Source organism: Xenopus tropicalis, chromosome 6 (assembly GCF_000004195.4).
Source record: "Xenopus tropicalis strain Nigerian chromosome 6, UCB_Xtro_10.0, whole genome shotgun sequence".
In the NCBI taxonomy this organism is placed as follows: domain Eukaryota; kingdom Metazoa; phylum Chordata; class Amphibia; order Anura; family Pipidae; genus Xenopus; species Xenopus tropicalis.
The window spans coordinates 150,523,599-150,542,304 of record NC_030682.2 but is presented as its reverse complement, the minus strand read 5'-3'; the positions used below and the strand labels follow the sequence as shown (position 1 = coordinate 150,542,304).

Here is an 18,706-nt window from a genome sequence, read left to right as displayed (position 1 = left end):
TGTTTCCTTTTTGTGCCCAAGTCATTGCTTGTATCTCCCTGAGTGTCTGAATGATTTGATTATAACTCCTTACAGCTTTCAGTTGGGGGTCAGTGACCCCGGCAGCCAAACCCTATTGCTCTGTGAGGCTCCAGTTTTATTGTTATTGTTACTTTTTATTCCTTATCTTTCTATTCAGCCCCTCTCCTATTCATATACCAGCCTCTTAATCAAACCACTCCATGGTTGCTAAGGTGATTTGAGCCCTAGCAACAGGTCAACTGCCCACAGCAGCCAAACCCTATTGCTCTGTGAGGCTCCAGTTTTATTGTTATTGTTACTTTTTATTCCTTATCTTTCTATTCAGCCCCTCCCCTATTCATATACCTGTCTCTCATTCAAACCCCTGCCTGGTAACTAAGGGAAATTGGACCCTAGCAACCAGATAGCTGCTGAAACTCCAATCTGGAGAGCTGCTGAACAAAAAGTAAGATAATTCAAAAACTACCAATAATAAAAAATGAAGACCAATTGCAAATTGTCTTAGAATATCCTTCTCTACATCCTACTGAAAGTTAACTCAGAGGTGAACATCCCCATTGGTGGCAAAGCAATAACATCACTCACTTTATTCTTTATTAATTAGCATTAGTATGAACCTGTATGTGTGTGTATATATATATATAGACAGGTATACACAGGTCCCATACCAGTTATGCTCGGGACCTGGGGTTTTCTGTATAAGGGATCTTTTTGTTATTTGGATCTCCATAACTGAAGTCTGCTAAAAACCATTTAAATATTGAATAAACCCAATAGGGCTGTTCTGCCCCAATAAGGGGTAATTATATCTTAGTTGGGATCAAGTACAGGTACTGTTTTATTATTACAGAGAAAAGGGAATCATTTAACCATGAAATAAACCCAATAGGGCTGTTCTGCCCCAATAAGGGGTAATTATATCTTAGTTGGGATCAAGTACAGGTACTGTTTTATTATTACAGGGAAAAAGGAATCATTTTAAAACATTTGAATTATTTGCTTATAATGGAGTCTATGGGAGATGGCCTTTCCGTAATTTGGAACTTTCTGGATAATGAGTTTCCGGATAAGGGATCTCATACCTGTATATATAAACCTGACTGTGTGTGTGTGTATATATAATATAGAAGCAATAGAGGTTGCTGGGAGCTGTATATTTGCTTATTGTGATGATCTCAAGGGCAGAAAATAACGAGCAAATAAAATGAAGATCGGAGGCTTTGGATTAACCCCATAAAGCCCTGCCGTGCCAGATCTGAGCCGTAAATGCCGACAGAAACCATAACATTTACTCACAAACCAGATAATGATACCGGCCCTGCACTCCCTGTTCCCTTTAACCTCTCTCCTTATATTATTGCCCCGGCTCAGGGCGTGAGTTACAGTCAGTTGTGCCCCACACCCAGTGTGGGCAGGGTCGGGCTGGGCCAGCGGGGCATGGGGAAAAACCCGGTAGCCCAGAGCTGTTCCCCGGTGGCCGGGGGGTGGGTGTGTGGGCCACGGCAGGGCCCTGCACCCCCCAGTCCGACCCTGAATGATGGATAAAATGATAACGATGGGTAAAAATGGAGGGTACCGGTCACCATGTGTATCTTGGAATCCCTCAGTGAAGGAGGGAAGATGTAGCCCTAGAGTGCGAGTTCTGTGCCCGAGACCCACTGGGAGGAACGTTGGTACCAATTACACAATAAAATATCAGGAGTCAGAGCCGGCAGGGAATGGGAACAGACACTTATTGCTCTAGAAACTTTATATCAGTGAGAATGAGGGATAAATGGACATTGGGGAGTTTGAGTTGAAATCCCCTTGAGTCAATGCCCTTTATACCAGCACTTTATTAGCTTTAGTAGCCACAGACTGACTCTGCCTGGGATTGGGCAACTTGTTATCCACAAAAACCCCTAGATCCTTCCCCATTAAGGATCCCCCCAACATATACTGTATATATACTCTATAACCCTCGCTATATACTGTATATATACTCTATAACCCTCGCTATATACTGTATATATACTCTATAACCCTCGCTATATACTGTATATATACTCTATAACCCTCGCTATATACTGTATATATACTCTATAACCCTCGCTATATACTGTATATATACTATATAACCCTCGCTATATACTGTATATATACTCTATAACCCTCGCTATATACTGTATATATACTATATAACCCTCGCTATATACTGTATATATACTCTATAACCCTCGCTATATACTGTATATATACTATATAACCCTCGCTATACACTGTATATATACTCTATAACCCTCGCTATATACTGTATATATACTCTATAACCCTCGCTATATACTGTATATATACTCTATAACCCTCGCTATATACTGTATATATACTCTATAACCCTCGCTATATACTGTATATATACTATATAACCCTCGCTATATACTGTATATATACTCTATAACCCTCGCTATATACTGTATATATACTCTATAACCCTCGCTATATACTGTGTATATACTCTATAACCCTCGCTATATACTGTGTATATACTCTATAACCCTCGCTATATACTGTGTATATACTCTATAACCCTCGCTATATACTGTATATATACTCTATAACCCTCGCTATATACTGTATATATACTCTATAACCCTCGCTATATACTGTATATATACTCTATAACCCTCGCTATATACTGTATATATACTCTATAACCCTCGCTATATACTGTATATATACTCTATAACCCTCGCTATATACTGTATATATACACTATAACCCTCGCTATATACTGTATAAATACTCTATAACCCTCGCTATATACTGTATATATACTCTATAACCCTCGCTATATACTGTATATATACTCTATAATAGAGATGTAGCGAACTGTTCGCCGGCGAACTAATTCGCGCGAACATCGGGTGTTCGCGTTCGCAAATTTTTTTGCGTTATTTTTTTGCGTTTTTTTTTGGCACTTTTTTTTGGCGTTTTTTTTACAAGTATTTTTCTGAGAAGTTTTTGCCCTTGATCCCCCTCCGGCATACCACTGTCCAGGTCGTGGCACCCTTTAAACAACTTTAAAATCATTTTTCTGGCCAGAAATGGCTTTTCTAGGTTTTAAAGTTCGCCTTCCCATTGAAGTCTATGGGGTTCGCAAAGTTCGCGAATATTCGCGAGTTTTGGCGAAAGTCCGCGAACGGGTTCGCGAACATTTTTGCGCGGGTTCGCTACATCCCTACTCTATAACCCTCGCTATATACTGTATATATACTCTATAACCCTCGCTATATACTGTATATATACTCTATAACCCTCGCTATATACTGTATATATACTCTATAACCCTCGCTATATACTGTATATATACTCTATAACCCTCGCTATATACTGTATATATACTCTATAACCCTCGCTATATACTGTATATATACTCTATAACCCTCGCTATATACTGTATATATACTCTATAACCCTCGCTATATACTGTATATATACACTATAACCCTCGCTATATACTGTATATATACACTATAACCCTCGCTATATACTGTATAAATACTCTATAACCCTCGCTATATACTGTATATATACTCTATAACCCTCGCTATATACTGTATATATACACTATAACCCTCGCTATATACTGTATAAATACTCTATAACCCTCGCTATATACTGTATATATACTCTATAACCCTCGCTATATACTGTATATATACTCTATAACCCTCGCTATATACTGTATATATACACTATAACCCTCGCTATATACTGTATAAATACTCTATAACCCTCGCTATATACTGTATATATACTCTATAACCCTCGCTATATACTGTATATATACTCTATAACCCTCGCTATATACTGTATATATACTCTATAACCCTCGCTATATACTGTATATATACACTATAACCCTCGCTATATACTGTATAAATACTCTATAACCCTCGCTATATACTGTATATATACTCTATAACCCTCGCTATATACTGTATATATACTCTATAACCCTCGCTATATACTGTATATATACTATATAACCCTCGCTATATACTGTATATATACTATATAACCCTCGCTATATACTGTATATATACTATATAACCCTCGCTATATACTGTATATATACTCTATAACCCTCGCTATATACTGTATATATACACTATAACCCTCGCTATATACTGTATAAATACTCTATAACCCTCGCTATATACTGTATATATACTCTATAACCCTCGCTATATACTGTATATATACTCTATAACCCTCGCTATATACTGTATATATACTATATAACCCTCGCTATATACTGTATATATACTATATAACCCTCGCTGTATACTGTATATATACTCTATAACCCTCGCTATATACTGTATATATACTCTATAACCCTCGCTATATACTGTATATATACTCTATAACCCTCGCTATATACTGTATATATACTATATAACCCTCGCTATATACCGTATATACTATATAACCCTCGCTATATACTGTATATATACTATATAACCCTCGCTATATACCGTATATATACTCTATAACCCTCGCTATATACTGTATATATACTATATAACCCTCGCTATATACTGTATATATACTATATAACCCTCGCTATATACCGTATATACTATATAACCCTCGCTATATACTGTATATATACTCTATAACCCTCGCTATATACCGTATATACTCTATAACCCTCGCTATATACTGTATATATACTCTATAACCCTCGCTATATACTGTATATATACTCTATAACCCTCGCTATATACTGTATATATACTATATAGCCCTCGCTATATACTGTATATATACTATATAGCCCTCACTATATACTGTATATATACTATATAACCCTCACTATATACTGTATATATACTATATAGCCCTCGCTATATACTGTATATATACTCTATAACCTCGCTATATACTGTATATATACTATATAGCCCTCACTATATACTGTATATATACTATATAACCCTCGCTATATACTGTATATATACTATATAAATCTAAATGTCACAATATAAGGCTGATTAGTAAGTAATTGCGATGACCCCTAGGCTCAGCTTCTCAGCTGTTTAGAGCCCACTGAGCATGTGCAGTGCCGCTGACACTTCTAACAGAATCCAAGATGGTAAGAATAAAGTATGTGGGGGCTCCCGGTGGGCCCTACACCCTCTAGTCCGACCCTTCCCAGCCAGTAGAACAGAGGCCCGCTTACTGCAGCCATGTGACATACTGGGCCGCCCAACTAGAAAGGGTTAACCCTACATACACGTAAGCAGCAGCTTTATAGGCAGTTTAACATTTACTAAGGGGCGGCTTATTATGCGGCAGGAATGTAACAAGCTCGGGGCCCGTCACGCTCGCTCCTCTCCCAACATTTCACTTTTTCATCTCCGCGTTCAACAAGCAGAATCCCGACCAATAGGCACAGCCCTCCCTGGTACCTGCACCCCCATCCACAGCCAATGGCAACACTGAACACTGTGCTCCTGGGGGCAGCTCTCTGCATTGGGGCAGGTAAGAAGGGGTAATTCCACCATTCCCAACCCTTTCTCCTTATAGATTGCAAGCTCTTTGGGGCAGGGCTGTCTTCCCCTCCTGTATCAGTTACTGATTGCTTTATATGTTAGTCCTTGTAGAGTGTAAGCTCTTTTGGGCAGGGCTGTCTTCCCCTCCTGTATCGGTTACTGATTGCTTTATATGTTAGTCCTTGTAGAGTGTAAGCTCTTTTGGGCAGGGCTCTCTTCCCCTCCTGTATCGGTTACTGATTGCTTTATATGTTAGTCCTTGTAGAGTGTAAGCTCTTTTGGGCAGGGCTCCCTTCCCCTCCTGTATCGGTTACTGATTGCTTTATATGTTAGTCCTTGTAGAGTGTAAGCTCTTTTGGGCAGGGCTCTCTTCCCCTCCTGTATCGGTTACTGATTGCTTTATATGTTACTCCTTGTAGAGTGTAAGCTCTTTGGGGCAGGGCTCTCTTCACCTCCTGTATCGGTTACTGATTGCTTTATATGTTACTCCTTGTAGAGTGCAAGCTCTTTTGGGCAGGGCTCTCTTCCCCTCCTGTATCGTTTATTGATTGCTTTATATGTTACTCCTTGTAGAGTGTAAGCTCTTTGGGGCAGGGCTCTCTTCCCCTCCTGTATCGGTTACTGATTGCTTTATATGTTACTCCTTGTAGAGTGTAAGCTCTTTTGGGCAGGGCTCCCTTCCCCTCCTGTATCGGTTACTGATTGCTTTATATGTTACTCCTTGTAGAGTGTAAGCTCTTTTGGGCAGGGCTCTCTTCCCCTCCTGTATCGTTTATTGATTGCTTTATATGTTACTCCTTGTAGAGTGCAAGCTCTTTTGGGCAGGGCTCTCTTCCCCTCCTGTATCGGTTACTGATTGCTTTATATGTTACTCCTTGTAGAGTGTAAGCTCTTTTGGGCAGGGCTCCCTTCCCCTCCTGTATCGGTTACTGATTGCTTTATATGTTACTCCTTGTAGAGTGTAAGCTCTTTTGGGCAGGGCCCTCTTCCCCTCTTGTATCGGTTACTGATTGCTTTATATGTTACTCCTTGTAGAGTGTAAGCTCTTTTGGGCAGGGCCCTCTTCCCCTCTTGTATCGGTTACTGATTGCTTTATATGTTACTCCTTGTAGAGTGTAAGCTCTTTTGGGCAGGGCTCCCTTCCCCTCTTGTATCAGTTACTGATTGCTTTATATGTTACTCCTTGTAGAGTGTAAGCTCTTTTGGGCAGGGCTCCCTTCCCCTCCTGTATCGGTTACTGATTGCTTTATATGTTACTCCTTGTAGAGTGTAAGCTCTTTTGGGGCAGGGCTCCCTTCCCCTCCTGTATCGGTTACTGATTGCTTTATATGTTACTCCTTGTAGAGTGTAAGCTCTTTTGGGCAGGGCTCCCTTCCCCTCCTGTATCGGTTATTGATTGCTTTATATGTTACTCCTTGTAGAGTGTAAGCTCTTTTGGGCAGGGCTCTCTTCCCCTCTTGTATCGGTTACTGATTGCTTTATATGTTACTCCTTGTAGAGTGTAAGCTCTTTTGGGCAGGGCTCTCTTCCCCTCCTGTATCGGTTACTGATTGCTTTATATGTTACTCTGTATGTCCAGTGTATGAAACCCACTTATTGTACAGCGCTGCGGGATATGTTGGTGCTTTATAAATAAATGTTAATAATAATAATAATAATATTAGAAATAATAATTATAACTTTGGAAGCAGAGAAACAGCCTCTATCCCACAGTAATTATTCCTATAGCCCTTCCAGCTGCAACCAATCCGCTCCTGCTGGGAGTCGCTGACTGATTTCCCCTGCTCTGATTGGCCGATTCCAGCAATATACCGTATTATACTGTAACTGTATGAAAGCGATGATTACATGTAATAATGCAAAATAATTAGCAATAAGGGTGAGAAATTAATACGTGGGTTTTCAGATTAGGTGAAGTTCCCCTTTAATTGGTGTGTATGTAATTATCCATCTCTCTCTGTCTCCCCCTGTGCTTATGTTCCAGCCCTTTCCTTGCGTTGCTACCAATGTCTGACCCCGGGAACCGACGGCAACTGCAACAATACAATCACCTGCAAAGCAACAGAAACTTTCTGTGAAACTATTTCCAGTACTAATTCTACCGGTAAGGTCTCCAGCCTGGGAAAAACTCTCTTAAATAGCAGAAATGATAAATAAAAAATGATGTAAAATTGCTTAGGGCACTTTTGAAATTTGCATTAATTATTTATGTTTTTTAGAGCTATTTAAGATTTTATTTATGGTCAGTATAATGGATTTTGTAACAACAGCAGCACCTGCTGGTCACTTCATGTAACTGCACAATTATATTAAAGGGACCCTGCCATGATATTTATGGGGCTGTTTATCTCTAAATGACCCTGTTACACAGCAAATAATTCCCTCTGCCATTTAACCTTTTATTCTTCAACCAACAAATGTATTTGTAGCTGTAATATTGGTGTGTAGGCGCCATCTCAGTGCCTTGTGCCTGAGTCTGAGCTTTCAGCCAGCGCTACCCATTATAACTGCTTTCAGCTAACCTATTGTTTCTCCTACTCCCATGTAACTGGAGGAGTCCCAAGCCGGACTTGGATTTCTTACTATTGAGTGCTATTCTGATACCTACTGGGAGCTGCTATCTTGCTCCCTTCCCATTGTTCTGCTGATCGGCTGCTGGGGGGGAGGGGGGGGGATATCACTCCAACTTGCAGCGCAGCAGTAAAGTGTGCCTGAGTCTGAGCTTTCAGCCAGCGCTACACATTAGAACTGCTTTCAGCTAACCTATTGTTTCTCCTACTCCCATGTAACTGGAGGAGTCCCAAGCTGGACTTGGATTTCTTACTATTGAGTGCTATTCTGATACCTACTGGGAGCTGCTATCTTGCTCCCTTCCCATTGTTCTGCTGATCGGCTGCTGGGGGTGAGGGGGGGGATATCACTCCAACTTGCAGCGCAGCAGTAAAGTGTGCCTGAGTCTGAGCTTTCAGCCAGCGCTACACATTAGAACTGCTTTCAGCTAACCTATTGTTTCTCCTACTCCCATGTCCCAAGCCGGACTTGGATTTCTTACTATTGAGTTTTCCCATGTCAGTATTGCTTTCAATAGCTCTGAAACTGAAAAACATAAAAAATTAATGTAAGTTGCAAAAGTGTTTAGAAATACACCCTGAGTAATTTTACATGAACTTTTTTAACGGTTTACTTACCCTTTATTAATAATAATAATAATAATAATAAAACAGATGTTGCACTTTACAGGTCACGAGTCGGTCTATAAATCCTGCGCCGCTACCTACAGAGAGGGACAGGTTTTTATCTCTTCCCTCAGATCGCTGTCTATTTCCTGCTGCAGGACAGACCTGTGTAACAGAGGCAGCGGGGCCCCTGGGGTGACGTGTAGTTCCGCACTGGTCTCTCTGTGCTTGGCTTTTACTTCTCTCTGCCAAAGGAATGGATGGCTGTGACGTGCTGGGGCCGCACCCGGGGCCCATGGCTCTGACTGCGCTGCTGCCTTAATGATACAATGAGATCAATGAAAGTGAATGTATTTATAGGTGAGGGGCCACACAGGGGCCACACTATCCTACTGATTGTATAGAAATAGAAAAGTCGCCCACATAAGGGACCCACTGCCGTCTCTCTCCTGCTGATAATAAACTACATTTTGGGCAGAATTTGTGTCAGAAGAACATGGAACCAATCAGTGATTTTCCTTCTATCTTGCCTGTTAGATTTAACATTACAAAGTGGCCAATGAGCACGCAGGTACAGTAGCCTCCTTCTCATTGGGCACTTACAGTCTTTTTAAAAAGAATTAAATCATTTTTCAGTGTAGTCATTGTGTGGGTCTGACTTGTAAATTAAATAAAATATGAATTTATCACTGTTTTCCTCTTGTTTTTTTTTTCCTCTCGCCTCAGTTTAGGGCAAAGACTCACTGAGCTACTTAGTAGCAGCTACTTGTCACGGCTACTAAACCTGCCATAGACACTACTGAGAATTCCCTCTACTAAACACACGTAGGGACATTTATCAGTAAATGATCAGCATTGTCTGTTTTTGTAGCCGTGACAAAGTAGCTGCTACTAGTAGCTCCGTGTGTCTTTGCCTTTAGTAGTTACTGAGGGACTACTAGAGTTACACAACTTGTTATCCACAAAAATCCCCAGAGCCTTCCTAATTAAGGATCCCCCCCCTTCGCACTCCCATTTAGTGTGTAACTTGTATTTATATTAATTCTAACCTTGCCCTTATTAACATTGAATCCAGCCAAAGTCAGTTCTAAAACCAGCCCAAAACTAGCCAAAAGCCGCTTTGAAAGTAGCCCAAAAATATATAAAAGTATATACGGGAAAACCTGCCTTTTTAAAGCTTATAATCACTCCCCAAGCCCTGTGCCCCCTCCCCAGTTACTGGGATGGCTGATAATTCCCTCTGGGCCCAGTTACTGGGATGGCTGATAATTCCCTCTGTGCCCAGTTACTGGGATGGCTGATAATTCCCTCTGTGCCCAGTTACTGGGATGGCTGATAATTCCCCCTGTGCCCAGTTACTGGGATGGCTGATAATTCCCTCTGTGCCCAGTTACTGGGATGGCTGATAATTCCCTCTGTGCCCAGTTACTGGGATGGCTGATAATTCCCTCTGTGCCCAGTTACTGGGATGGCTGATAATTCCCTCTGTGCCCAGTTACTGGGATGGCTGGTAATTCCCTCTGTGCCCAGTTACTGGGATGGCTGATAATTCCCTCTGTGCCCAGTTACTGGGATGGCTCATAACTCCCTCTGTGCCCAGTTACTGGGGTGGCTGATAATTCCCCCTGTGCCCAGTTACTGGGATGGCTGATAATTCCCTCTGTGCCCAGTTACTGGGATGGCTGATAATTCCCTCTGTGCCCAGTTACTGGGATGGCTGATAATTCCCTCTGTGCCCAGTTACTGGGATGGCTGATAATTCCCTCTGGGCCCAGTTACTGGGATGGCTGATAATTCCCTCTGTGCCCAGTTACTGGGATGGCTGATAATTCCCTCTGTGCCCAGTTACTGGGATGGCTGATAATTCCCTCTGTGCCCAGTTACTGGGATGGCTGATAATTCCCTCTGTGCCCAGTTACTGGGATGCACGGCAAATGTTTTGGCCACGCCCACTTTTGTGACCACGCCCCAATTAACACACTCCATTTTTTTCTAAAAATACTCCTTTTATATAGATGAAATGGCGGGATCAGATGCAAATGTGTTATACCCTCATACTGTACTACCTAAGGAAGCCCACAGAGCCCCCCCATACACAGTGCCCTTCATACACTGAGCCCCCCCATATACAGTACCCCCCATACACAGAGCCCCCCCATACACAGTGCCCTTCATACACTGAGCCCCCCCATATACAGTACCCCCCATACACAGAGCCCCCCATACACAGTGCCCTTCATAGACAGAGCCCCCCCCATACACAGTACCCTTTATACACAGTGCCCCCCCAAACACAGAGGCCCCCCAAACACAGAGGCCCCCAAACACAGAGGCCCCCCATACACAGAGCCCCCCATACACAGAGCCCCCCATACACAGTGCCCCCCAAACACAGTGCCCCCCCAAACACAGAGGCCCCCATACACAGAGCCCCGCAAACACAGAGCCCCCTTACACAGAGCCCCCCAAACACAGAGCCCCCTTACACAGAGCCCCCCATACACAGTGCCCCCCCATACACAGAGCCCCCCAAACACAGAGCCCCCTTACACAGAGCCCCCCATACACAGTGCCCCCCCAACACAGTGCCCCCCCATACACAGAGCCCCCATACACAGAGCCCCCCATACACAGTGCCCCCCCAAACACAGTTCCCCCCATACTGAGAGGCCCCCCCAAACACAGAGCCCCCCCATACACAGAGGCCCCCCCAAACACAGAGCCCCCCATACACAGAGCCCCCCACAAACACAGAGCCCCTCATACACAGAGCCCCCCACAAACACAGAGCCCCCCCATACACAGAGCCCCCATACGCGCTCCGACTCCTTGCGCTGCTTCTCTCATGTGGCTCCTTCTCCGGCGGTCCCTGGCCCTTTTATAAGGTTGCGCCTGTGGGTATGGGTGACGTCATTACGCATGGGCGCAACCTTATAAAAGGGCCAGGGACCGCCGGAGAAGGAGCCACAGGAGAGAAGCAGCGCAAGGAGTCGGAGCGCTCATCCCGCTGTCACGGATCCTTCTATGAATGTCCCGCATTTCCCTAATCTATTACGAAAATGCGGGACATTCAGGGAACTATCCGGGACAGTGGGACGAGCTATAGAAAGCGGGACAGTTGGGGGGTATGCTGCCCCACATCCCAGTAGAAGTAATGGTACAATATCCCCCTATAGAGCATGTAGGGCAGACAGGTTGAGCCTGAATAGAATAGAAATGGGAGCCTCTGTCTATACTGTCCAATTGCATGCTGGGTATTGTAGTTTTATATTAATCCTAGCTATAGGCTAAATGTTAGATACAAACTACATTACCCAGCATGCAATGGGACAGGCATGTCAGGTTTACGAAGGGAAAAAAACTATGGCTAGTTTCGAAACTACAAACCCACCAAGGCTCCAAAAACTAGCCCAAATCTGTTCGTTGGGGGGTTTGTACTTTGGAAACCCATCTGGGCTTTAAATTAGTAGTTTGGCTGAAAAATCGCCAACCGGGCACCCCTGAATGAGAGGTACCGCTACAGCCACAACGTGAGGTAACACATGCAAGTGCAGGAGGGCCGCACCCAGTGGGCTGGAAACTCTCACTAAATTCCCACAGCGTTTACCCCACACCAAATACAGTGTTGCTATGGAAACCAAGCAAGCGGCTCACTATGAGGGTTATGCGACACGTGATGGAAGCGGTAAGGCGGCCATATTTGGTTCTGGCAATGCCACAGTAAGTGGAACTGAGGGGGGAACCAGACTGCTAAACCCACTCCCTTCGCTGCACATTCCCTATTCCTAACGCTGCCAGGAGGGTGTAGCCCGGATTATGCTATAAGTGTTCGTTTCTCCCCCGTGTCTGCGCACAGTCTGCCCTCCTGCAATATGGCGGCCGGAGTCCTGCCGTGTGACGTAGTGCGTAAGGGCCGAAGCGTCAGGCAGTTTGCGGACATGGAGGAGAGAGAGGCGCTGCAGCGGCAAATCCGCCTGTTACAGGGTGAGAGGCACCGGCTGGGGGGGGGGCATTAGCCCGGGGCCAGTCCGGTCTGTGCGGCTCCCTCTCCGGCTCCTGGGGTGTTAGTTCTGCTGTTACGGACACTTGCCTCTGTGCAGTTGGTCAGCTTTGATTTTATACAGTAAAGTTACAGGGGCTTCTCAATTACTCAACTGTCCCCAGCTGCCCTGTCATAACTGCCCCCAGCTGCCCTGTGATAACTGCCCCCAGCTGCCCTGTCATAACTGCCCCCAGCTGCCCTGTGATAACTGTCCCCAGCTGCCCTGTCATAACTGCCCCCAGCTGCCCTGTGATAACTGCCCCCAGCTGCCCTGTGATAACTGCCCCTAGCTGCCCTGTCATAACTGCCCCCAGCTGCCCTGTGATAACTGCCCCCAGCTGCCCTGTGATAACTGCCCCCAGCTGCCCTGTGATAACTGCCCCCAGCTGCCCTGTGATAACTGCCCCCAGCTGCCCTGTGATAACTGCCCCCAGCTGCCCTGTGATAACTGCCCCCAGCTGCCCTGTGATAACTGCCCCCAGCTGCCCTGTGATAACTGCCCCCAGCTGCCCTGTGATAACTGCCCCCAGCTGCCCTGTGATAACTGCCCCCAGCTGCCCTGTGATAACTGCCCCCAGCTGCCCTGTCATAACTGCCCCCAGCTGCCCTGTCATAACTGCCCCCAGCTGCCCTGTCATAACTGCCCCCAGCTGCCCTGTCATAACTGCCCCCAGCTGCCCTGTCATAACTGCCCCCAGCTGCCCTGTGATAACTGCCCCCAGCTGCCCTGTCATAACTGCCCCCAGCTGCCCTGTGATAACTGCCCCCAGCTGCCCTGTGATAACTGCCCCCAGCTGCCCTGTCATAACTGCCCCCAGCTGCCCTGTCATAACTGCCCCCAGCTGCCCTGTCATAACTGCCCCCAGCTGCCCTGTCATAACTGCCCCCAGCTGCCCTGTGATAACTGCCCCCAGCTGCCCTGTGATAACTGCCCCCAGCTGCCCTGTGATAACTGCCCCCAGCTGCCCTGTGATAACTGCCCCCAGCTGCCCTGTGATAACTGCCCCCAGCTGCCCTGTGATAACTGCCCCCAGCTGCCCTGTGATAACTGCCCCCAGCTGCCCTGTGATAACTGCCCCCAGCTGCCCTGTGATAACTGCCCCCAGCTGCCCTGTGATAACTGCCCCCAGCTGCCCTGTCATAACTGCCCCGTGATAACTGCCCCCAGCTGCCCTGTCATAACTGCCCCAGCTGCCCTGTGATAACTGCCCCCAGCTGCCCTGTGATAACTGCCCCGTGATAACTGCCCCCAGCTGCCCTGTGATAACTGCCCCGTGATAACTGCCCCCAGCTGCCCTGTCATAACTGCCCCGTGATAACTGCCCCCAGCTGCCCTGTCATAACTGCCCCCAGCTCCCCTCACTCCCCTCTGCCCCTCGCTCCCCTCTGCCCCTCGCTCCCCTCTGCCCCTCGCTCCCCTCTGCCCCTTCGCTCCCCTCTGCCCCTCGCTCCCCTCTGCCCCTCGCTCCCCTCTGCTCCTCGCTCCCCTCGCTCCCCTCTGCCCCTCCCTCCCCTCTGCCCCTCGCTCCCCTCTGCCCCTCGCTCCCCTCTGCCCCTCGCTCCCCTCTGCCCCTCGCTCCCCTCTGCCTCTCGCTCTCCCTTCTCCCCTCTGCCCCTCGCTCCCCTCTGCCCCTCGCTCCCCTCTGCCCCTCGCTCCCCTCTGCCCCTCGCTCCCCTCTGCCCCTCGCTCCCCTCTGCCCCTCGCTCCCCTCTGCCTCTCGCTCTCCCTTCTCCCCTCTGCCCCTCGCTCTCCCTTCTCCCTCTGCCCCTCGCTCCCCTCTGCCCCTCGCTCCCCTCTGCCCCTCGCTCCCCTCTGCCCCTCGCTCCCCTCTGCCTCTCGCTCTCCCTTCTCCCCTCTGCCCCTCGCTCCCCTCTGCCCCTCGCTCCCCTCTGCCCCTCGCTCCCCTCTGCCTCTCGCTCTCCCTTCTCCCCTCTGCCCCTCGCTCCCCTCTGCCCCTCGCTCCCCTCTGCCCCTCGCTCCCCTCTGCCCCTCCGCCCCTCGCTCCCCTCTGCCCCTCGCTCCTCTCCTGCTGTGAGATTGGCTGGTACTGTATAGTCCGACATAACATCAAAGTTCTGAAATGGATCGTGGGTTTTAATTGCTTTCTTTGTTCCCCAGACCTTATAAGCAGTCACAAGAACATCCACGGCAATGTCCCGGCGCCCCCCGCCCCGGCGAGTACAAGATGGAGGAACCCAGCACAGCCGCCATACAGAGCACAAGGGGCTTTCCGCGGGGGGCACACTCAGAGGGCAGGGGGGTTCATTGGACCAGCACAGGAGCAGCCTAATCAAGGCTGGAAGAACAAATACTCTCTGGTGAATCGGACTGTACTGGCGAGTACCGGCACCGCAGACGCTGGGAATAAAGGGGGCCGCGCTGCAACCACCGCACTTTCACCCGTTTGTCTTACTGCAACTGTTGCACAGAAGTCTCAGGCAGCTCTTAGTGTCCCAGCGACGGAACAATCCAAACTTACCAGCAAAGGAAGTACAAACTCTCTCCCTAAACCCAAAGCTCAGACTGCACCGAGCAAACAGACAAGTGCCAAGCACCTAGCCCCGACTGCCACCCCGGCACAATCTGCACAACGGGTGGGGGCACCCACTGCCGGGGGGTCCTCTGTAGCCGGGAAACATCAGAAACGGCCGCCTTCACAGACAATCTGCATTTCATCTCAGGAATCTGTGCGGTTACACTCCCAGGCCGCTGTCCCTAAACCAGCCAATCCTGTACCTCGCACTGCCAGTTCCGACTCTCGAGGTGCCACCCCTTCTAATTACATTTACAGCCCCCCCAAACCTGCGGCATCGCCTCCGGCACCTGCTAAAATCCCCAAGGTTCGGAAGACTAAATACACCTGGGTGGCAAACTCTGCCAAAACCAGTCTCGCGGGCAAAAAACTGTCCCCCGGAGGCAAAAAGCTGAACGAAGAGAACGACAAGGGCCAATCTCCGGCCGCATCAATGGCGGCCCCCAAAAAGAAGGTGGGTGTGGCCCCAAAGTCTGGCACTGTGAGAAACAGGTATAAGTGGAAAGCAGAGAGCCCAGGTCCGACCGCCAAGGTCCACTCAGCGAAAAAGACTCAGGAACCCCCAGTGCAAACAACTCCTAAAGCCTCCCCCCATTTATTATTCAAGGGCCAAGGACCCCCGACTGCCCCCAAACTGCCTCTCCGAGACTCCGCCCATTCTCACTACAAAGTTAAAAGTCGGACCAAAATTATCAGGCGAAGAAGCTCTTCAAGGTACTTTCTGTTGGACAATTTACCCAACATATTGATGTACTTTGTCCTTATCCCTATGTGCCATAGTTTTATGGTATCTCTCTGTACAGGCTATGGGCAAACTTAGGGGGCTGTTCCTGCTGAATTGTGCTTAGTACAGGGGAATCCCTATGTGCCATAGTTTTATGGTATCTCTCTGTACAGGCTATGGGCAAACTTAGGGGGCTGTTCCTGCTGAATTGTGCTTAGTACAGGGGAATCCCTATGTGCCATAGTTTTATGGTATCTCTCTGTACAGGCTATGGGCAAACTTAGGGGGCTGTTCCTGCTGAATTGTGCTTAGTACAGGGGAATCCCTATGTGCCATAGTTTTATGGTATCTCTCTGTACAGGCTATGGGCAAACTTAGGGGGCTGTTCCTGCTGAATTGTGCTTAGTACAGGGGAATCCCTATGTGCCATAGTTTTATGGTATCTCTCTGTACAGGCTATGGGCAAACTTAGGGGGCTGTTCCTGCTGAATTGTGCTTAGTACAGGGGAATCCCTATGTGCCATAGTTTTATGGTATCTCTCTGTACAGGCTATGGGCAAACTTAGGGGGCTGTTCCTGCTGAATTGTGCTTAGTACAGGGGAATCCCTATGTGCCATAGTTTTATGGTATCTCTCTGTACAGGCTATGAGCAAACTTAGGGGGCTGTTCCTGCTGAATTGTGCTTAGTACAGGGGAATCCCTATGTGCCATAGTTTTATGGTATCTCTCTGTACAGGCTATGAGCAAACTTAGGGGGCTGTTCCTGCTGAATTGTGCTTAGTACAGGGGAATCCCTATGTGCCATAGTTTTATGGTATCTCTCTGGACAGGCTATGGGCAAACTTAGGGGGCTGTTCCTGCTGATTTGTGCTTAGTACAGGGGAATCCCTATGTGCCATAGTTTTATGGTATCTCTCTGGACAGGCTATGAGCAAACTTAGGGGGCTGTTCCTGCTGAATTGTGCTTAGTACAGGGGAATCCCTATGTGCCTTAGTTTTATGGTATCTCTCTGTACAGACTATGAGCAAACTTAGGGGGCTGTTCCTGCTGAATTGGGCTTAGTACAGGGGAATCCCTATGTGCCATAGTTTTATGGTATCTCTCTGTACAGGCTATGGGCAAACTTAGGGGGCTGTTCCTGCTGAATTGTGCTTAGTACAGGGGAATCCCTGTGTGTCATAGGTTTATGGTATCTCTCTGTACAGGCTATGGGCAAACTTAGGGGGCTGTTCCTGCTGAATTGTGCTTAGTACAGGGGAATCCCTATGTGCCATCGTTTTATGGTATCTCTCTGTACAGGCTATGAGCAAACTTAGGGGGCTGTTCCTGCTGAATTGTGCTTAGTACAGGGGAATCCCTATGTGCCATAGCTTTATGGTATCTCTATATAATATATTGGGTATATTTGCCCCTATTTAAAGGGGAACTACAACAAAATGTAATATCAGGTTTACCTTATAGCTATAAGGACATTTTTAAATAAGATCTATTAAAAATTCTGTGCTGTTTTGAAATAATCCCCCGACTGAGGGACCAGTGACCTATCATTGTTCACTTCCAATGTGACCAAAATATTCAAACTACTTTTTACTAAGCCCCTCCCAGCAATGTGCCCCTCCCAGCAATGTGCCCCACTGTGCTAGGGACTATGGGAGTTGCCATTCATCACTTGGAAACCTAAAAACTTAGACTGCCGACTAATTGTTGGTCACTTTCAATGAGGCCTAGTGACTGTAATAAGAGCGGTGACTACCCACAATGCCTTGCACACATCTGTGCAGAGTGTTTGATAAGCTCCTAGCCCCTCCCCTGTAAGCTTCCATTAGAGTGTTCTAGTCCCACCCACTGCTTGAGAAACTCCTAGCCCCTCCCCTGTAAGCTTCCATTAGAGTGTTCTAGTCCCACCCACTGCTTGAGTTGCTCCTAGCCCCTCCCCTGTAAGCTTCCATTAGAGTGTTCTAGTCCCACCCACTGCTTGAGAAGCTCCCAGCCCCTCCCCTGTAAGCCTCCATTAGCGTGTTCTAGTCCCACCCACTGCTTGAGTTGCTCCTAGCCCCTCCCCTGTAAGCTTCCATTAGAGTGTTCTAGTCCCACCCACTGCTTGAGAAGCTCCAAGCCCCTCCCCTGTAAGCCTTCATTAGCGTGTTCTAGTCCCACCCACTGCTTGAGTTGCTCCTAGCCCCTCCCCTGTAAGCTTCCATTAGAGTGTTCTAGTCCCACCCACTGCTTGAGAAGCTCCCAGCCCCTCCCCTGTAAGCCTCCATTAGCGTGTTCTAGTCCCACCCACTGCTTGAGTTGCCCCCTGCCCCAGGGGTAGTTATATAACCAGGACATTATAGGAACTTGGATATTGTGAGTATTTTGTGTTGATATCATTTCTCTCTGTTCAGTTCCCCAACTGATAAAAAGGCTTCGCCGTTGGCCCCGGTGTCTGTGAGGAGCCGTTACTGCCTGCGCAGGAGGAGTTCCCCGCGGGTAAAGTCCCCCGTGGTGCAGAGGAGGAGCTCCCCCCGGGGGCTGATACACATCACCAAACACAAACTGCGCCGACTCCCACCCTCCAAGCAACACGATCCGACCAAAGCAGGTAGGGACGTCACAGCCGCTTCATGTGCAACTGCAAACTGACAATAACATGCAGCAGTAACTGTCACCTGGATCTGTGCA

At 47.3% G+C, this 18,706-nt stretch overlaps 2 protein-coding genes across 3 annotated transcripts in view; both read left to right on the top strand.

Moving 5' to 3' along the window:
* Window positions 1-5,402: 5,402 nt before the first annotated feature.
* LOC116411665 (lymphocyte antigen 6D-like) lies at window positions 5,403-9,384 on the top strand. Its single transcript, XM_031904431.1, has 3 exons — window positions 5,403-5,550; window positions 7,546-7,665; window positions 8,802-9,384. Exons 1-3 carry the CDS (start codon window positions 5,499-5,501, stop codon window positions 9,005-9,007), a joined length of 378 nt encoding a protein of 125 aa, XP_031760291.1. The 5' UTR covers window positions 5,403-5,498; the 3' UTR covers window positions 9,008-9,384.
* Window positions 9,385-12,053: 2,669 nt separating this feature from the next.
* zc3h3 (zinc finger CCCH-type containing 3) overlaps window positions 12,054-18,706 on the top strand; it is a 102,601-nt gene continuing 95,948 nt past the window's right edge. The window contains exons 1-3 of one of the 2 annotated variants that reach the window (XM_018094683.2): window positions 12,054-12,422; window positions 14,899-16,027; window positions 18,430-18,626. In XM_018094683.2, the coding sequence (XP_017950172.1) occupies window positions 12,368-12,422; window positions 14,899-16,027; window positions 18,430-18,626 (1,381 nt within the window). In that variant the 5' untranslated portion in view covers window positions 12,054-12,367. Of the gene's footprint in view, window positions 12,423-12,478; window positions 12,722-14,898; window positions 16,028-18,429; window positions 18,627-18,706 lie in introns of those variants that run through there. The other variant, NM_001044484.3, reaches the window with a different exon arrangement.

Excerpts from the sequence above, each read along its gene's own strand:
- LOC116411665 (XM_031904431.1), top strand. The coding sequence starts at position 5,499 with ATGGCAACACTGAACACTGTGCTCCTGGGGGCAGCTCTCTGCATTGGG. Across the intron at positions 5,551-7,545 it reads AGCTCTCTGCATTGGGGCAG|CCCTTTCCTTGCGTTGCTAC; the intron begins GTAAGAAGGGGT and ends CTTATGTTCCAG. Across the intron at positions 7,666-8,801 it reads TTCCAGTACTAATTCTACCG|GTCACGAGTCGGTCTATAAA; the intron begins GTAAGGTCTCCA and ends TGCACTTTACAG.